General features: G+C 43.0%; 2 protein-coding genes across 15 annotated transcripts in view; one reads left to right on the plus strand and one right to left on the minus strand.

Moving 5' to 3' along the window:
* The window catches only part of NCF2 (neutrophil cytosolic factor 2), a 24,711-nt gene extending 16,990 nt beyond the window's left edge, over nucleotides 1–7,721 (plus strand). For all 4 annotated transcript variants that reach the window (XM_024732401.1, XM_024732400.1, XM_024732403.1 and 1 more), the window contains 5 exons: nucleotides 731–756; nucleotides 1,172–1,323; nucleotides 1,452–1,563; nucleotides 4,561–4,738; nucleotides 7,230–7,721. In XM_024732401.1, coding sequence (XP_024588169.1) covers nucleotides 731–756; nucleotides 1,172–1,323; nucleotides 1,452–1,563; nucleotides 4,561–4,738; nucleotides 7,230–7,342 — 581 coding nt within the window. In that variant the 3' untranslated portion in view covers nucleotides 7,343–7,721. The remainder of the gene's footprint in view (nucleotides 1–730; nucleotides 757–1,171; nucleotides 1,324–1,451; nucleotides 1,564–4,560; nucleotides 4,739–7,229) is intronic.
* Nucleotides 7,722–8,804: 1,083 nt separating this feature from the next.
* The window catches only part of SMG7 (SMG7 nonsense mediated mRNA decay factor), a 68,111-nt gene continuing 57,682 nt past the window's right edge, over nucleotides 8,805–19,233 (minus strand). For 7 of the 11 annotated variants that reach the window (XM_024732391.1, XM_024732388.1, XM_024732392.1 and 4 more), the window contains 9 exons: nucleotides 18,432–18,576; nucleotides 17,559–17,941; nucleotides 16,536–16,907; nucleotides 15,611–15,760; nucleotides 13,576–13,656; nucleotides 12,943–13,102; nucleotides 12,111–12,281; nucleotides 11,845–11,990; nucleotides 8,805–11,224 (listed from right to left, as the gene is read on the minus strand). In XM_024732391.1, coding sequence (XP_024588159.1) covers nucleotides 11,111–11,224; nucleotides 11,845–11,990; nucleotides 12,111–12,281; nucleotides 12,943–13,102; nucleotides 13,576–13,656; nucleotides 15,611–15,760; nucleotides 16,536–16,907; nucleotides 17,559–17,941; nucleotides 18,432–18,576 — 1,722 coding nt within the window. In that variant the 3' untranslated portion in view covers nucleotides 8,805–11,110. The remainder of the gene's footprint in view (nucleotides 11,225–11,844; nucleotides 11,991–12,110; nucleotides 12,282–12,942; nucleotides 13,103–13,575; nucleotides 13,657–15,610; nucleotides 15,761–16,535; nucleotides 16,908–17,558; nucleotides 17,942–18,431; nucleotides 18,577–19,233) is intronic. The other 4 variants (XM_024732395.1, XM_024732396.1, XM_024732393.1 and 1 more) reach the window with 2 other exon arrangements.

The following is a 19,233-nucleotide window of genomic DNA, read 5'->3' on the forward strand; positions in this document are numbered from 1 at the left end:
AACATTAACCTAGGAAGATTTTAAGAATTTGGATTCCTAGGCCTTTGATTCTGGTGTTTTAGGACTGGAATCAGCTTTAGGAACCTGTATTTCTAGAAAAAACTTCCCAAGTGATTCCAGTGATCAGCTGGGTTTTAGATCAGTGATCTTTTTTGATCATGTACCCCTCCCCACCATGGTGAATATCTTTAGACTATCTTTATCTTCTCTTATATAAATTATATACATACTGCTATATTAATATATTTTGCACATTAGAAAACATACACAAAAATAAAGGACAAAATGAAAATAAGTGGTTCTAATATTTCTTCTAGTGGCCCCTGGCTCATCTTACACTCTCTGATTTTCATTTCTACGGAGCCCACTGCTTTAACTGACCTTTGGGAGTCTTGAATGATGCCACTACACCAGCAGCACTGCTGTTAACTGACTTTGGGGAATCCCTCCCTAACCCCATGGGTTGGTGAGAATGTGATGGTCCTTTGATAATTACCTATATCCTCCCTAAATCAGAGACTTGGTTCATCTGTGTGTTCGTGGCTTCGCCCTTCGCATCACCCCAGTGATTTATCCTGCAGTTTATTACAATTAGTAATCATCCCAGAGGTTAAAGGATATGAAGTTGGGTGCCCTGTTCTAAGAGGTTTCCTCTTGTATATGGCAGGGGCTGGCCAAGAGTGTTCATTCATCATTGTCTTTTGTTTTATTCCTTACCTTCTTCATTTAGGTCAGAATGAAAAAAAAGAGCCCAAGGTAACTTTTTCTTTTCCTTGTACTATTTTAAGTGGTAGAGGAAGGAAGAGCTTGGGCTGCCCACTTAAGCGTGTCCACGGGTGTGTCTCCCTGGATTACAGAAAGAGACCCAAAGGAAGGGTAGACCAGATGCTACCACACATACAGGGACCAGGGACACCCTCGACAGTCCCTCCATCCTCCATGCACACACTGCCTACTGGCCCATGGCTGGTGGGCCAGATCTAACCCAGCAGGAATTCTCATCCAAGTGAGAGTTGGGCTGGAAGACAGAGCTCTGAAGGCCCTCTCGTGTTACTGTGAAGCCAGGTACTTCTTGGCCTCTCCCTGTCACGGGGTGCTCCCTGTGATCCGGCATGTTTCTCAGAGGAAGCCTCAGACACTCATGAGTTCCCTTTGCTTGCTCTCCCCACAGGAAGTCAAGCTCAGCATCCCCATGTCCTACACACTCAAGGTGCACTACAAGTACACAGTGGTCATGGAAACGCAGCCCGGGCTCCCCTACAGCCAGGTCCGGGACATGGTGGCTAAGAAGCTGGACCTCCTACCGGAACATACTAAGCTGAGGTGAGCTCCACGCAGGGGGCAGTGAGGGGGACAGCTGGGGAGCCTGCTGCTGGCCTGGTGGATGGCAGTGGAGGATGGTTCTGCACTGATGCTCTCGGACTTGATTCTTCCTCCTTATCTCTACCCAGCTATCGGCCTCGGGACAGCAGTGAGCTGGTGCTCCTTTCAGAAGACAGCATGAAGGATGCCTGGGCCCAAGTGAAAAACTACTGCCTGACTGTGTGGTGTGAGAACACAGTGGTGAGTGCGGTGAGCCCAAGGGGATCTAAGGCCATGTTTCTAATGGGCCGCTTCCTCAACAGCAGTTCAGCATTTACCCGGCACCTTCTGTGTGCCTGTCACTAGGCTTGGTATTAGGGATACGGTGGGTAACAAGCCTCAGCTCTGCCTCCGTTCCATTGCATCCTCACCTGGGTTGCAGCCAAGAGAGGGTTTCCCACAAGAGAAGAGCAGGCCCAGGCGCCCAAAGAAAGCTTCTAGTCCCTTCCATCTGCTGCCACACCTAATTGTTTCAATGTTTAGACCCATCACTATCAAGCAAGGTTGGAATGAAGTCATAGCTTGAGGCTGAGCTCACAGCCATTCTTCACCTTAAGTTTCCACGGGTTAGAACACTTGGGAGTGAAAGAAAGTAGTGAGCATTTATTTCGCAAAGAGATGCCTTGGATAAAAACCTCCTACTAACAGCAAAGCATCTATTGAGAACTTCCCATGTGCCAGGTACCATGCAGTCTGTGTATAATTCTCATAATCCCCATAACTCTATGAGGCAGGTATTGTTATCCCATTTTGTAATTTAGGTAACAAGGCAAAGGGAGGTGAACCTGACCAAGATTACACAGAGCCTGCCTGTTGTACTCTTGAACACCTCGCGATACTAACAGTAAAAGGGCAGGTTATCTGTAGGACCTGAGGTCTGAAAAGAGTTAACTGACTTTCCAGTAAGAATAACGGGAGTCAGGAGCAAAGTTCGAGGCTAAAAGTAGTAGCTACAAGTTATTACTCTTGGACTTTGTCCCTTAGTCTCTCAAGGAAAAGTTGCCATTTCTTGTCATTGTAGATGTTAATTTTTTCCCCCAAAAATGGTCCTTGGAAACCATCCATCTGCTTTCTGTCAACATACTTTTTTGTTTGCCTTTTATGTGATTTCACATTAGTGGATCATACAGTATACGCTGATATATTCTTTTGTGTTTTAGTAGTCCATTCCTTTGGAATGCTAAATGGTATTCCACTGTATGGATACCACAATTTGCTTATCCATTCACCTGTTGGTGTACTTTTGGGTTGTTTCCAGCGTTTGTCAAGTGACATTAATTCTTTTTTTTTTTTTTTTTTGACATTAATTCTTCAACCAACATTTGCTGGGCTCTTACTGCTCTCTTAGATAGGCACTAGAGATATAAAAACTAGTTAAGACACAGGCCCTTCTTGGGGGGAAGACAAGGGCAAACAGATGACTACAAAACATGTGTTAAGTAAACTGATGGAGATGCACAAATGCCTTACTGTGTTATATAAGCACTCAGGAGGGTATCTCACCCAAAGAGGCTGGAGGGAAGTGGGACAAGTCAGTAGCCTTCCTAGAGAAAATGATGCTGAAATTGTCTTGAAGCTTATCCTGAAAAAAGTACATAGAAATTGGCAAGGTGGAGGAGGTTAGGATGGATGTGTTACACAGATGGAGAGAACAGAGGGAAGACCACAAGAATCACCATAATGGGAAGAGGGGGCTCAGCGCTACTGGATGCAACCGGGACAGCGGCTGGAGACAAGGTTGCAAAGGCCACAGGGCCAGATCAGGGAAGGCCTTGTACACTGCTGTGCTAGGATGATGCTGGAAGCAGGGAGAAAATAGTGAGGCCTTGCTTTGGATTGATGATTCAAGGGGCATACGAGCAAGACAGGGAGCTCAGCTAGGCTGGCTGGTGGGCTTCCTCTGAGTACTCAGCTCCCCCTCCACAGTCTGGAGGCTGGGGTGTCCCGACCAGAGTCCGTGAGTCTGCAGTCTCCACTGTCCAAAGCTGTTGTTGAGTAGGGTCCCAGTGACACTTCGGTTCTCCCTCTACTCACCTGTGTTTCCTGCTTCAGCATTTGTCGACTGTGGCATCTGCAGTTGTATCAGTCTAGGGGGTATAAAATTAAATAGTTCCTAAGTGAATCCTTGGTCAGTTACTAGTTTTCACGTGCAAGTAGATTTTGAGGCCATGGAAATGACCAGAGCGGGAAAGCTATTCCAGACCATGCAGGCCTTGGGCCCACAGTGGAAGGCAGAGTCCCTCCACCAAACCTGCATCCCTACAGCTGGGCAGGGGCTTCTGCTCAGTTAGGGAAGGGTCTCTTTGGTAGGTTCTCACTCAAAGGCAAATGTTCGATGGAAAGAAAAAAAATGAATGGGAGGGGAAGAATTAAAGAGGACGGGCCTGGAGGAAGGCCCTGTAGTAAACCCCACAAAGTAAACCTTGTGGTTATCTAAGAGTTCAGAAAATTGCCTTCAGGAAGTAGAGACATTGGAGCTGAGACGTCCTGGTGCCTCTGGCTGAGAGGAAAGGCCCAGGACCCTGAGGGTTAAGTGCCAGTGCAAGGGGTCCCTTGAAAGTTTCAAAGGTCACTCTAGGTTTTCCAATTGTCTGTTTTTGGACTAATCCCTTCAGTTCTGTCTTTAAAGGATTCTGCTTAGGAGCTCTGCTCTAAATGTGAACTACTTCACTGAAAAGGGTTTTTTTTTTTTAATGTTTGAAATCATTGTTAATTTCTGTAACAATTGTTAACTCCTGCAGGGAGTTTCTGATTAATAGATTTGGGATGGCGCAGAAAATTTGCATCTATAACAAGGTGCCCAGTGTTGTGGGTAGTGGGGAAAGGGTGTTGGATTTGGGAGTTAGAAACCCAGGTCTGACTTTAGGTTCTGTCACTTACTTGTGACTCAACCTCTGTTTCTCCATCTGAAAAGAAGTAACAATAGTACCTAGTCTACCTTTTTCAGGATTACCGTAAGGTTTCAGTAAGATTTGAAGACTATCTACAGTCCTGCATACCTTTTGGTTTCATTTATCCAACCATCCGGTGTTCATAAAGTACATGCCAGGTCTATGCTAGGTGCTGATCACAGACTGGCCTTTCTGAGTTTATAACCCAGGTGCTACACTGACATTTTGCTGACTGATGCCGACTTTAGTGATGTTCAATGTTCGCTGCAGGAAGTTAGGAAAACTAACAGGCCTTTTATTATTTCAGGGTGACCAGGGCTTTCCAGATGAAACTGAAGAAACCAAAAAATCTGATGCTAATAACCAGACAACAGAAGCTCAGCTTAAGGAAGGGAGCCAAGTGGTAGCACTCTTCAGCTACGAGGCTACCCAGCCAGAAGACCTGGAGTTTCTGGAAGGGGATGTAATCCTGGTGTTATCAAAGGGTAAGTGCTACTCCTGGATTTGAGTAACTAATTCACATGTTAGCAGGAATAAATTCAAGAGCAGAGAGAAGAAAACATCAATAAGCTACAAACTTTAGCCGATGTTTTCAATATCCTGCCTAGCTTTCAGCCAGAGGGAGCAAAACTGAGCACTGACCTTTCCATCTGATGCTCTCTCCTGGGCAGGGAAGCAACAAATGGCAGACTTAAATCACATTTTGATTATTAAAGGTTGTTTTGGAAGCCATGGATTCTCATACCAGAACTAATGAATTGGAAGGTGGTTAGAATCATTTTGCCTTTGCACCAAACCACGATACTGATCTTCTGCAAACTACAGTTCTTTGAATTGATGTACTTTTCGAAGATGAAGGAAGAAGGGGATAAATTTTGCCTTAAGAAGCAACTATTCAGAATTGCTCTCTCTGGCAACTTTCCTGGATGTTACAAATCAAACACATTTAGCATTGAAATAAGTGGAGGGTTCTAATTTAGTTCTTCTCAAACTTAAGTATGCTCATGCATCCTTTGCAGTTTGTGAAATAAAATTCCTTGGCCCAGCTCCAGAGATTCTGATTCGGGTCTGGGGTGGGGCTCACTAATTTGCATTTTTTTTTTTTTTTTTTTTTGTGGTACGCGGGCCTCTCACTTTTGTGGCCTCTCCCGTTGCGGAGCACAGGCTCCGGACACGCAGGCTCAGTGGCCATGGCTCACGGGCCCAGCCGCTCCGCGGCATGTGGGATCTTCCCGGACCGGGGCACAAACCCACGTCCCCTGCATCGGCAGGCGGACTCTCAACCACTGCGCCATCAGGGAAGCCCTGATTTGCATTTTTAACAAGCTTCTAGGTGATGCTGGTCTACTGACCACACAGAGGAGCACCGCTCTAACTCATGGTTTGACACAGTCTTATTTCTCTACCTGGTAACAAGCAAGAGTCACATCAAAAGCTTCATTCACATGGCTGAAATCTTGTGCGTTAGTAATTCAAAGTAGTGAAAACCGAACACTATTATCAATTATAACAGAAAATCTAACAGGTTAAGAAACGAGAGCAGGAGATTTTAAAGTTAATGGGGTAAAGAGTGAGTGTACGAGACTGTGGCAACTAACTCAAAATATGAGTAATGAAGGGCATATCTTCTGAAAGGGAGAATGGAAACTCAGTTGTAAGAGCTGGAGTTAACTCCCCACACCATTTTTAAAGTGTCAGTATCAACCAATCAGCTAAATTGTCCAGAAGTTTTTTTTCAGGGTTGGGGATAAGAAAAAGACAAGTGAATGCTCTGAAAAACCTTCTGGGTAGGTATGCAGAGAAGGTGGTGTACTCTTTACTGGGATATGTATAAAAGTCTAAGTTGGTCTAATTCAGAAAGTATCCATGTAATATTTTGATATTGTAACACTTACAGAGAAAACAGAATTCAGCATAAACATTGTGTGGGGCTGAGGGGTGAGTTCAACTGTATTCAACAGTTATGAGAGAGTTTCATTCCAAAAGTTTCTCAAATTTAAAATGTGAATCACCTGGGGAGCTTGTTAAAATGGATTCCGACTCAGGTTTGGGGTAGGACCTGTGATTATGGCATTTCTAGTATGCTCCCAGGATCCACGACAAACAAATGCTGATCCATGACTCACATTATAGGAGGAAGAATCGAGACAACAGTTTGCAATTAGAATCACCTTGAGTGAACTTTAGAAAAAACTCTGATGCCCGACCACACTCCACACTAATTAAAGCAAGAGTTTCTGGGGCCAGGATCCAAGCACCAGTGCTGCTGTAACATCTGATACAGATGTCTTACCTCCAAAGATGAACTTCTGAACTGGTTCTATGGTCTGGTAGATGGGCTTTGGAGCAGGTCATACATACCTAAGGTGTCTGATATTTATTGGCCGAATGACCCTGAACAAGCCATTAATCTCTCTGGGTCTCCTTTTCCTTAGTAAAACGGGGATATTATCTACAACTGAGTTATGAAGTCTGTGCCTGCACTTTTAGTCTCAAAATAGGTGCTATGAAAATTCTTATATTTTACGAACATGGACTGAACCCATCACTAGCTCCAACTCTCAATTCTTTGATCATTCACCAGTGAACATTCATTATTAATATATTTAACCAATTGCATGTCCCTTTCCTGTAATCAAAACAAAGATTCCCAACAAAGCTAAAACTCTTTGTTAAAAAAAAATATATCATATCTGAAGATTCATTATTCAATTTATTTCTTTGGTAACATTTTGAAAAGTCTAATTCATTCCTTTGCATTTTATTCCTCCATTATCATGTCTAAGACAGAAACCAATAATGAAATGGCTAAGTCCTATGTTTGCTCTTACCTCCATTTAACTTTCCAAAGCAGACTTTTCCCTGTTAGCACAACTGGGGGGTGAAGGACTGACAAAAGATCTGTGTGCAATATTCAGATGAGGTAATTCTCCTATACTCATTTTAGAAATTGAAGTATACTTTTCCTTTTATCAGTGAATGAAGAATGGCTGGAGGGGGAGTGCAAAGGGAAAGTTGGCATTTTCCCCAAAGTTTTTGTTGAAGAACGTACAACTACAGACTTGGAAAGCACTCCTAGAGGAGTCTAGGATGTTTCACAACCTGCAAAGTTGAAGAAAAGGAGGTACTATCATTTGCAAGATTTAGCACGCCTCTGCAGTACACTGTACAGACATCGCTGTTTGGAAGTATTAATTCATCTACTTTCCCCTGTTAAAATTTAACCTATTAGACAGTGATGTGGAACTTAAGATGATGATCACCTTGGAGGTGGCGAGGGGGTGGTGGTTGGAAGAGTCTGGAAGGGCATGAGGGGGTCTTCCAGGGTGCTGATAATCTGTTTCTTGCTCTGAGTGCTGGCTACCCAGATATGTTCAGTTCGTGAAAATTCACCGAGTTGTATACTTACTATTGGTACACCTCTCTGTGTGTGTGTGATGCCTCAATAAAAAACTTACAAAAACAAGACACCCAGAGTGCAGGCCCAAGACCTAAGTGTAATTACCCCCATTCCTGCACCATTACTATCACAGACTCCTGGGGCCTCGGGTTACTTTACAGGTAATTCAGAAGGCACGCGCACAGAGACACACACAAAATTAACATTTTGGGGGCTTAACAGTCTTGTTGCTTAAACAGAACCTAGACTGAGTTATGTACCCCTGAAATACAGCTTTTAATTCCACAGAAAATTAAAATACTAGAACTACATCCCTTCATGTGTTCTCAGGGAGGAACATTGCTTAAGAGTTCAATAATGAATGTGTGCCACTAATAAATAAGAAATGAAAAGCAGCTGTGTTCAGGAAGCCAGCTGGTTAGTACTACCCTACTAGGTAACATTTTATAATAAGTATTCTAGTAATATACATGATAGAATGCTATCGGTTTATTCTGGTTATCATTTAACCAAATGGCCCAGTTTTTCAGGGTTAACTTGGGTGAGAGTTTTCCATAAATACTAAAGACCTGGCCTTAATCCCCCCACTTCCTTTTGTAGAATACATGTAGCTTTGTTAACAATTTTTCAAGTGTGCAGGTGTGTGTGAAAAGCACAGTCAGGAACTGAAGTGTAGACTGAATCAACATCAAGGTGAAAGGGCAGCTGCTGGGCATGCACACACACACTGGTGAGCTGTGGTGCTGGCTTCTGGCACATGCAAAGGCCCAGCAGGCTACCACTGGAAATATGAGACACAACTTGAAGAAAGACAACACCAAAGCAAAGAGCACCAATTACTGTTGCTGCTCATCACACTTAGTGAGTTTACTGGGCCAAAAGGATAAACTATCTCTGAGTTGCTTTATTAAGGGTGACAATAAGGATAAAAATGCTGAGCTGTTAAAAGAATTGACAGTTTCTTTCTACCCATCCGTTTCCATAATCCTGCATATTGGTTAGGAACATTACTAAAAGCAAAAATAACCCTGAAGCATATTTTGATTTTTGACCTTCTTTGCTTTCCCCTAGATGACTTGTAAGTAGTTCAAGTTTTTGTTTTTTAAGTTGGATTTTCTTTTAGGATAAAAAAGAAACAATCTATACACAGATCTGGTTGGAGAGAACATGGTTTAATTAAAGGCAAAGCTGAATTCAGCAGCTGCAGGTCTTGCACAGACAGACCAAAACAAAAAACAAAAACAAAAAAGTAAACACAAAAGAAAGTTTACTACACAAAACCAGTTTCTGATGTAGATTCTCCTCTCCCTCCTCGTTACTCCACACTGAGGATGATAAGGCGAGGAACCCCGCCCCAAGAGTCAGAAAACATTCCAAACACCAAATTCTCATGCAGAAATGGGGCTGTAGATGGGACGTGGGCACTACGTGGGACCGAGACGGTGAACCTGGTGAGCTTGTCAAGGGCGCAAGAATCCGTGACAGTTCAAACACTGGAATGTTGCAGCTGCCTGAATGCAGAGCTCAAACACACAGAGTGGGTAAAGGCAGCAGGGAAGGAGGCTTGGGACAGAGGGAAGGGGAGAAAGGTGGACACGGGGAAGGGGCTGGAGAGAAGCACAAAAGGTTTCATATTGCCATTGGGTGGGGGACTTCACCCTTTGGGACCTTTCAAAAAAATAAAACAAAACAAAAAAAACCCCAAACACCATGTCAAACTAAAAGAGCAATAATGTAAGCATACAGGACTCCAACCACTGTCTCGGAAGAGCAATGAGCATGAATCTCACCCCTTTTCATTGCTGGGGTTGCCCAGACTCCAGTGACGACCGGGGCTCCTGGATGTGCTTTGCTCTGCAGCTGTTTTCCAGCTCTTAAGTCCCACGCTAGCTCCACACACTCACACGCATCACCCCTCCCCTCTGGGGGAGCAGACGGGCATGTGCGCGCACACACGCACACTCACACACACACACACACAAAGGAGAGCTCTCCCAGAAAATAAACCCTACTGCTAGCACAGCAATTGGACATTTAGATTGTTTCCATAATTTCCCCTTAAAATATTACTTTTCCAGGAAATGACTATCAGTAATGCCGTCCTTCTGTTTCTACACAAGAAAATTTTCAGTCCTCTTTCCTTCTAATAAATATCAAATAAAAGTTTATCTTCCGTCCTTTCGCCTTTTCCAGAATGGACTTCCTTGTGTTTTCTTCTCTGCGTGACGCACACGTGTCCGCGTTGCCTTGAATTTCACTCTGAAAGTGGAGGCTGGGAGACTGCAGCCGGGCAGGGGCCTGGCCCCTCAGTGGGCTATGCAGACGCCGCTGCTGCTGCTTCCTTCTTCTCCAGACTGTCTTTTGGGCCCCAGCTGCTGGACCCCATGCTGTTGCTTCTTGGCGAGATGTTGTGCATGTTAGGAGTAATAACGATTACTAGCACACAGCACAGGGTAGAAAAGGGGTGCAGGTAGGGACAGGAGGAGGTGGGTGGTAAGTAGGGTGGGGGCACAAAAACCAACCAAACAAAAAGTAACCACACTGAAAGCTTCTACCTATTAAAATGCGTCAGGCCATGAATGGACTAGCCTGCCTTCTGTGGGACTGCCTGCTCTGCTACCGTAAAATGTACAGGAATCAAAAACGTTAATTTAAAATCCTACAGCAGTTTGTCTGCAAGTCCAGCCCAGCACCACCACCCACGCTGCATCCTCGATTGGGGCTCAAGCACCTACAGAGTGAAGGGCATTTCCTGCTGGAGTCTCCAGGCCAGAGGAGGGCCCACCAGAACCTTCTGAGTGAAAGTTGAGGCCTTGTCCTCTCCCTTATGGAACATTTCCGCTGGCTGAAGAGGTCAGTTTCCCCATCCTGTCACCACCAACCTCTCACAGGAGCAGTGCACGGGGCTTTCTTTGCTACACACTGTCTAGAAGAAGCACATCCGTGTATGGAAGAATTCAATGTGATATCTTACTACTGAGAGTAATAACAATAATAAAAGATGTTCAGGAATAATTTCAACTACATTCTCAGTCAGCAAAGCAATCATTAATGGATTCCTATTTTACTCCCCAAAGAGGAAAAAAAGGACTGAGATGTTCCCATTGGCTTCTCCCATCTGCCTTCCCCTCTCAGCTTTCACTTCCCATGTGGCTGGGGACATGCACGATGGAGAAGGTGAAAGGCGGTGATATCAGGTAACTGAGTGAGACAAACAGCAGTTCCTCTCTCCCTCCGGAAGGCCCCGGGGGGACGGAGAGTTCCTGATGGTTTTTTCTTTTTGCTGCACTGCAGACATTTCGTGCACACTCAGCGGGCTGGTGGAACACTTACACCCTCTCAACAGCGAGAAACAGAAAAGAGGGCTGCCACCTGCAGGGGACTGTGTGGGCCAGTCCTGCAAACCCAACATGCCATGGTTTATGGAGCCTTCATTCCCAGGGTTGCCACTCTGGCCTCAGTGTGGAGGGTTCATGGTGCCTTGTCCCCGCTGCTGTTTCTGCTTCTGCTGCATTAACAGCTGCTCCAAAGCGGAAGGTCCAGGATGCATCATGGAACTGGACCAGATAGACTGAAAAACAGCCCAGAGCTTGTCAGCAGAGGTCAAATGCCTGGTTGTCTTTAAGGGATTTGTTTTTCAATCCCAGCCAAACATAAAGGCATGTATGCCCCAAGATTCCCAAACCCTAAAAAAACCCCAGCTATTAGAAAAAGTTGCTGTAAGATCAGGTCTTCAAGACAGGTTAGTTCCCATTAAGATCATTTTAAACCAGAAAAGGTGAAAGTATGTTTTATATAAAGTCTTTTTGCTAAAACTCAGCTGCATGTGAGACCAGAGCATTTACCAGAAAGGTTTCAGGCAAACAAAACATTTCTGAAATTAGATGCCCTTCTTTGACTTGTTTAGAAAAGGCTTAAATGAAATATTCCAAGGTGAGTCCGAATTTTCTTAATCTTAGAATCCAACTAAAACCTTCATGTCTGTCCCCCTGAGAATACTGCTTTATCACTAGTGAATTCACAAATAAAAAAAAAAGTCCTATTCAAGAATCTTATAAGGCAGACCATGCTTCTAGGACTTTGCTAGATATGTGCTATGAATCAATCCTAAGGGCCTTAGGAATAAGATTAGCCATTTATGTGAATGAAAGCAGAGACATCTCTTGCGGTTCTTGCTCCTGATCCACTCACCTTTAGGCTTTCCATGAGGACAGCAGAAGAATCCTCCATGGATGGGCCATGGCCTGTCCAGGAGCCACTTGAAGTGCTGGCCTGATGCCAACTGCTCTCAGAGGATGATGTTGCTGAGAGATAATCAATGCCAAACCCACCCATGGCTAGGAATGAAGAGATAAGAATAATTCAAGATCTTGTTCTATCATTGCCAAATGCCAAAAGCTAGCGAAGGGTAGAGTAAGTTCTTTCACTTTCGCTAAGCAATGAAGTCTGGATCTCACCTGGCTTATCAGTTTTCCACCGATCTGCCGTTCTCCTATCCCTGTTATCTGGAGTCCCAATGGGTCCAAAATTGGAGAATGGGACAGAATTGTGGTTGTGTGTCGGAGGCGAGCTTGGCAGGCTGCTTGGGTTGGAGGAATGAGGAGACTGGCTGGCTGGTGTTGAATGATCTATGAAATAACAGCAACGCAGGGCATTGAACAAAGATGTTTCACAAACATGCCAAGAATGAAAGTTTCCTGTAGGTCTGATCACTTAAATTCTGTTAACAATAGTCACAGGGTTTCAGGAGAGGCAAATAAAGGCCCCAAAAGGGATCCTGCCAAATGCACTGGTCTGTCCTGCTGTGCATGCCTAAGGCACATTCCTTGCCTTACAACTAAAACAGAACACAGTTTTGTCAAATAAATGCATTCTTTTGGTGTGCCTCTTTCAGATAAGTATAACTGCTCTTCTCTATCAGAACAGAATTGCCTAACCTTAAAAATTACTATTAACTCTGTATTTTTAAAAGTGCAACTTTTCCTGCAAAGAACGAATATCTACAAATAAAACTAAAAAACAGCTGCAAACCTTAAGTTAAAACTCGTATTTTTCTCCCTTACAATTCTGCTCATTACTGAGGATGTAAAACAGCTTTTTAGTGTCATTTATCATATGAACCAGTGCATCAGGCTTTTTTTCCTATTTTCCTTCAGAAGTTACTTTAAAAACAAACAAACAACAACAACAAAATACAAACAAAAACCACCAAGACACAATCATACTATCTCTTAATCAACTTGAGCGTACGGGAAATGCAAGGTCTATAATTTAAAGACTAGTCAATACCTGAACTGGCAGGAAGTGATGGAGACCATGGAGTCCCTTCAAAAAGGGAGTACAATGATGTTTCCTGGGGGGCCATTGAGGGATTAAGTTCTGCCTTAGAGCTGGTTGTCAGGTTTTTCCCATATACCTCGTTGAACACACTGTTATTTGGGTATCTTTCCTGAAAGACAATGACCACCAAGTTAACAAACTCACGCCAAAGAAAGAGATTTAAGAAAATGCAGTGTTCATGCTCATGGATGCTTATCTTAAGCCTTTCTTTGCAAGACAAACTTTTGAAGGCTTACTTCTGTCTCTTTCAGTTTTCCAGTTTTAATTCATTTGCCTTTTATTTTCCCTCACCCTTTATTTTGCTCTATGTAAACCACCTGGGTTAGAAAGTATGAATAATTTACTTGCTGAACAACAGAGCCCCAGAGACTTTAACATTAATGAGAAGTTAAACAATTCAAACTTATACAAGTCTCTAGTGTACCCTAATCAAAGGGGGGTGGGGAATAAAATCAAATACCTGGAAAACACCAATATATGGAAGAGAAAGAAAGAGAAAAACAGACATATTGAAATAGAACGGGAAAGAAAATACTAGCCCACAATAAAAGCACAAAGCAGGATGCTTCACTGTTTACGCACCTGATTGAGAGAGAATCCGGTGAGCGACAGGAAAGAGGATGAATGTGACATGAGCTCTGAGGGCTTCTCCAATAAGGATTTCTTCACAGTCCCGGAAAAAAAGGTAGTTAAATTATGCCTTCCATTTTCTTAATATTAAGATACCATGCAACCAAAAGACCACAGTTTAAGCATACTTGTACTCACCTATCTTGTACAATTTAAAGCTTAGAAGATATAAATTCAAATCCGTGAATACCATGACACCAGATAAGTGCCAGTTGTCACAGGAGAGACAGAGCCCTCCTGATCAGCACCTCTAATCTAGCGCAGAGATCCTGGCAGGGACCCTGGAAACTGGCAGTTTGGAGTGTTCACTAGGCAAGAACCTCAGGAATCCCTTTGTCAACAGTTGCATTTGAAATACTCTCAAAACAAGAAGGGGAACTGATCTGGCACTGTTTTCTCCCTAAATTTTTAAAACACTGACATTCATGACTTTTAAAAAGCCTTTACATCCATTTGACAACTGGTTTTGTTAGCATGGTTCCTAACAACTCTATTTGTGGTACATATTAAAATAGTTGCTGAAGTCAAGCTTACATGTATTGGCCCTAAGAAAGTTATTAGGGAAAAAAAAAGCTGAATCTCTGATGCTCACTGTCACTGAATTGTTGGTCAACAAAGCATTTATTAAACACCTGCTACATGCAAGGCACTTTCACACACATCATTAACGATGTTAAATATAAGAAGGGCTACCGTAAGGTTTTTTAAACATGAAAAAAAATCCACTAAAAGGCCCCCCTCTGCTTGTTCCACCATCAGCTTCATTTCCGACGGAAGGGGCAAGCACAACAGGAACTAAGAGATTAGGAAACTAGTGTACAGAGACGTGCTCCCCTGCCTGTCCCTCAAGCCACCCCAGCAAAAAAAAAGCAGCAAGAAAGGCAAACACACAGAGGCAACAGTTTAGTATCTGGACATTCAACAACCTCTAGGCACTGCCACTGCACTACGCCTGTTCAAGTGTCTAGGGGATCTTTTATTTCTGCTAATTTTAGTGGGGGAAGTGGGAGGTCTCTGTGGCCACTCACTCCGGAAAATTCTTAAGGGAACTTCAAGTGCCAGGGATGGCAGTGTGTCACGAGAGCCATTAAGCAGCTTTCAGTTCTCCTAATACTAAAATCAATGCACTTTAATCTTACGAATGTCTTCTTGCCCCGCGTTTATGGGAAAGAAACAGCGAGAAAGTGGAACTCAAGAATTGTTTTCTGTTTTATTAAGATGGCATGAAGGGAGTGGGGGAAAGACCTCATAGCACACATCTTTCTTACAGTCCCCCCACCTTAGTAAACTATCTAAACAATGGCAATCTTTGAAATGCACACTGGGTTACAGAAGGTTATTTTTAAAAGATACCACTAATCAATTCTTAGACTTTATTTTATGTCATTCTAGTTATTTATCACTGTGTTCACTCACTTATGGTACTCCAACTATGTTTATAAATAGAGGCCTTTTCATTTTCACTCATTCTGCTTATGAATCTGGCTCTGAATTTAGATCAGGGCTCTTAGTTAACCAAACAGAAAAGAACCACATACTGTTCGGTACAATCAATCTAGAATTTTTTTATTCAGTAAAACATCTAGAACATTATTTCATTTCATATTTTGAATACATGAGGAAAAATCTCACTGCTCCTAAACAAGATTAAATGACACCCAAAACTCCTGGGTCCAGGTGGAAATGATACCTGAAAAGTAAGTTAACTGGCCAGCATCACATTCTGTGTGTGACCAGCCCTGCAGGATGCTTTCTGGATAACATGTAACAAAGCTATAACTATAAGATTTGGGGAAACTATGGAATCAGACATGTTTTGCTATGTTCTACTACCATTTGAAGGTTAGTTTGGGCAATCAGGAAATAAGTTTTAAAATTCTATAAAAAAGGAAAGCCCTAGAAAGAAGAAACCACCTATTCCAAGTACTGCAAAATCTCAGAAAAGAAGTTGAGGTTAGAGCAAGAAGAATTATGTAAAAATACATACAAAGAGGCTTCGTCCAGGAAGAGAGGCGAGAGGCCCCAGCAGAGCTGGGTAAAGATCAGGAGGGTTAGAAAAAATCAGCTCTTCCTCTTCCTCCAAGGCAGCCAGACTCTTTAACAGGTCCGGAGGAAGTAGAGGGGAGCCCTTGGGGTCCTAGTGACAGAAAGGATCACAGTGAGATGCAATAAGGGATGACAAAAGCACAAAGGAGTAGTGGCATGATTGCGGGGGTGAAGGCAACTAAAGTCAAGGAGGAAGAAGTAAGGAATAGTGAGACAGTATTATGCAAAGAGGAAAAGGCTCTGAAACACCAAAGCAAAGTGACACAAGAACAATGGTAGAGAAAGATCGAAACAACAGAAAGAAGCAAAAGTAGTGACAGAGCAGAACATAAAAGGTTAATGTGGGAAGTGAGTAAAACAATGCAACGGAGCAAAGTGATTAGCCTATCTTGTGCTAACAAACAGAGAAACAGCTTTTTTAAAAGTTACAAAAACATACCCGTTTCTCAAGAATAAAAAGCGCAAGTACAGGGGACTCCACCATCAAAGATAACTGGCTTTGTTCCTCTCAGAAAACAATTTGTTTAAATACGCAATAAACCTATTTTTAAACTTAGATGATTTAGCCCAACTGAGAGGAGCTTTGTCTCAGAATTCTCTAACATGCTGTGTTAGAGATTTCTGCACATGATTTCTCTGCCAGACCATCACAGGTCAAAATCAGGAACAGAATTCTTCAGCTCCCCCAAATCAAGCATACTGTGCAACTGTAAAGAGGAGACCAAAAGCTGCACCCATTTACTCGGCAGCATTCTGCGGCACTAATGAAGCAGAGTGACCTTTATAAACACCTACTTGAGAAATTTAAAGGACATGCATCCCCAGACCTAACTCTGAAGTGCCTGGTGATAGGAAAGGACACACACCTCAAATGGCATCCTGGGCACAGGATCCTGCTCTGGACGGAAGACTCCCGGTGACCGTTTGCCCCTGCGGTCCATGTTGGCTTGCTGTGCCATTACAGCTCTGCTATCAGCCATGCTGTAGGAAGAATCCCAGTAGAATTCTGGGATCTTGACTTCTGAGGAATTATGGTTATATGGCTCCATGGGAAAAGGCTTCATTTTTTTCTCTAGAGGCTGCTGCTGCATTACAGGAGGTTGCAATGACGGCTCAAACAGTTTTATGGGGTCTTGGGTTTGAAGGTAGTAGGGCTGTTTCACAGGCATGATTTTCCCTAATGGGCCTTGAACCTGAGGGGGATTCCACAGCTGTTTGGAGGCATCTGCCTGTTGATACTAAAAAAGAGATGCCTGTCACCAAGATGAGGATAAAATGCAATGTTACTTACACTCAGTACTCAGGAATCACAGAATGAATCTGAGAGATTTTACCACCAACAAAACTCTAGACAATGCAGTTTTGTTTACTCTTTAAGTTTTTCAATACACAGAGCTTTCTGGGAACAGATTAAGGGCACTGAACTCATGTTCTCTTTCAGTTCCATTATTTAAGAGGTTTAACAAATGAGGGTGTGAGTGTGGGTGGGCGCGCACACATTTCTCCTTCTGCTTCAAGTGCTGTGGGATGACAAATTATTTAAGACTGGTATCATTAACACCTCATCAAGATTACGATACTATTTCCCTTCTGTAGTTTAGGTTCAAATAGAGGAAATTATTTACAGAAAATCCTTTTCTATAAAGCTCGTAAGTAGTAGCAGCAAAGAATGGTAGTTAAGATCTATTGTCCTTTACAAAAGTAAAAGGGAGAACACCTGAACTTTCCTAAACAGCAAAGAGAAGACTTACGTGTTCCCATAATCATTACAAGTCTAAGCAAGAAGTAGCTGAATGCCTAACTAGTATTTTTAATTAACCAAACACAGAATAATTTCAACCTTCCCCTCTCCTTACTTCAGCTGGATAGTACACACAACTGTAAATTACCTGCTGGAATCCAGAGTGGTGAGGAGGGCTTTTCCCCAAAGCCGGCACAGCTTTTGTAGGGGATTGTTGCTGCTGAGCTAGAGCCTGAACCTGCAACTGGCTTGTAGACTGTGCTGTTGGCTGAGCTGGTAAAGATGTAAGGGGTTGCTGGGAAGGTGGCTGTGGTTGTTGAGGTCCCTGGTTCATCGGCCCTGGTCCAGAGGGCCGTTGCTGGCTGTAAGGAATGTGGGACTGTTTCCCAGCTTGCACCTGGTTTCCTGCTGGAGAGTGAGCTGTAGGCTGAAGAAAGGTTCCCGGGACAGAAACACCAGCTGGGAAGGTGTAACCTGAGCCCATAGAAAATGCCACAGGAGGGGGGATAACATAGGTTGGGGGCGGGAACCCTTCAAAACAGAAGAACATAGCTTTAGTTCTAAGGAAACTTAGCAAAAGAAAGACAAAAAATAGTATAGTCATTTTGGGCTGGGGTGGAGAAGAGGTCTTCTAATAAATTATAAAAGACAGGGATCAACCGTCAAGTAAGACTGATCAAGTGTCAATCTTTAACCTGATTTCAAGAATTAAATATAGACTATTGGCTGCTACTTCTATCCACGGAGGTAACTGGAGAATCCTAAAGGCAGTTTCTTAGATGTCATGGTTAGTGACAGGAATTCCTTCATAATAACAAGCATACACTTGTACATAAACTACAGAGAAATGGCTCAAAAAACAATTTCATAAACGTTAGGGAAAAGAGAACTAACTCCCTTATACCTTTTAACATTATGGTTTAGTAATGTCACTCAAGAGTCTAAAATTTCTCAGTGGGTTATTAGAAACTCCTACACAGATGGAATTCAGCAGAAGAAACTACAAAACATATATTTTTACCTGGCCGGCTGGGAAGAGGAGGAAAGGCTCCAGGGTGATGAATGGGGATGAACTGGGAGTTACTTGCTTGACTTGGAGCTTGAGTTACAGGTGTTTTCCTGGCTTCAGACACTGGAGTCCTTCTTAATTCTGTCTGGGATTTTACCTATGACCAAGCAGAAGCAAAACTATCTATAATAATCTGAAACGCAAACATGTCAGAAAGAAGCACCTACTCTCAGAAAGTATTTAAACTCCTACTATGTCCCCCCCCCAAAAAGTATATGCTGCAGTTATTTCACTTCACCTAAATTAAAAATGGGAAAGTCAAATTATTTAATTGCCAAAAAAAGTTATAAGGGCTTAGTTTTACTTGTCTAATTATTTTGCTTTCACAATATCATAAAAGTACGAAATACAAAAAAGACCTGAGAATTCATTTGTTTTACAAACGAGACACCTGATGCCAACAGGTTTAAAAAGCTGCCTATGATCTTAAGCCACTGTTATGGGGCCCCATGGCCCTGTATTCTCTTAATGTACATGAATTATGAATGAATAATGACCACTAATCCACAGATAAGACACTTTTGGCCCTCAGTTTAACTTCATCTGGGCAGCTTTAAGGGTATCAGTCAGGCATCCACCCTCTACCCTGCAACCCTACCACCCCCAGAATAAATAAGGATACTTTCAGCAGTAAGAAACAGGCCTGAGATCCTACACATGGAGCTGGAGAGAAGTAGATGCCATATGCACTGCTCAAGTAATGTAAAGATGAGTAAAGTGAGTAAAAATAGGTAGCATTTATAGAAAACTCAGG

Source organism: Neophocaena asiaeorientalis, unplaced genomic scaffold (genome assembly GCF_003031525.2).
Source record: "Neophocaena asiaeorientalis asiaeorientalis breed wild unplaced genomic scaffold, Neophocaena_asiaeorientalis_V1.1 scaffold119, whole genome shotgun sequence".
In the NCBI taxonomy this organism is placed as follows: Eukaryota; Metazoa; Chordata; class Mammalia; order Artiodactyla; family Phocoenidae; genus Neophocaena; species Neophocaena asiaeorientalis.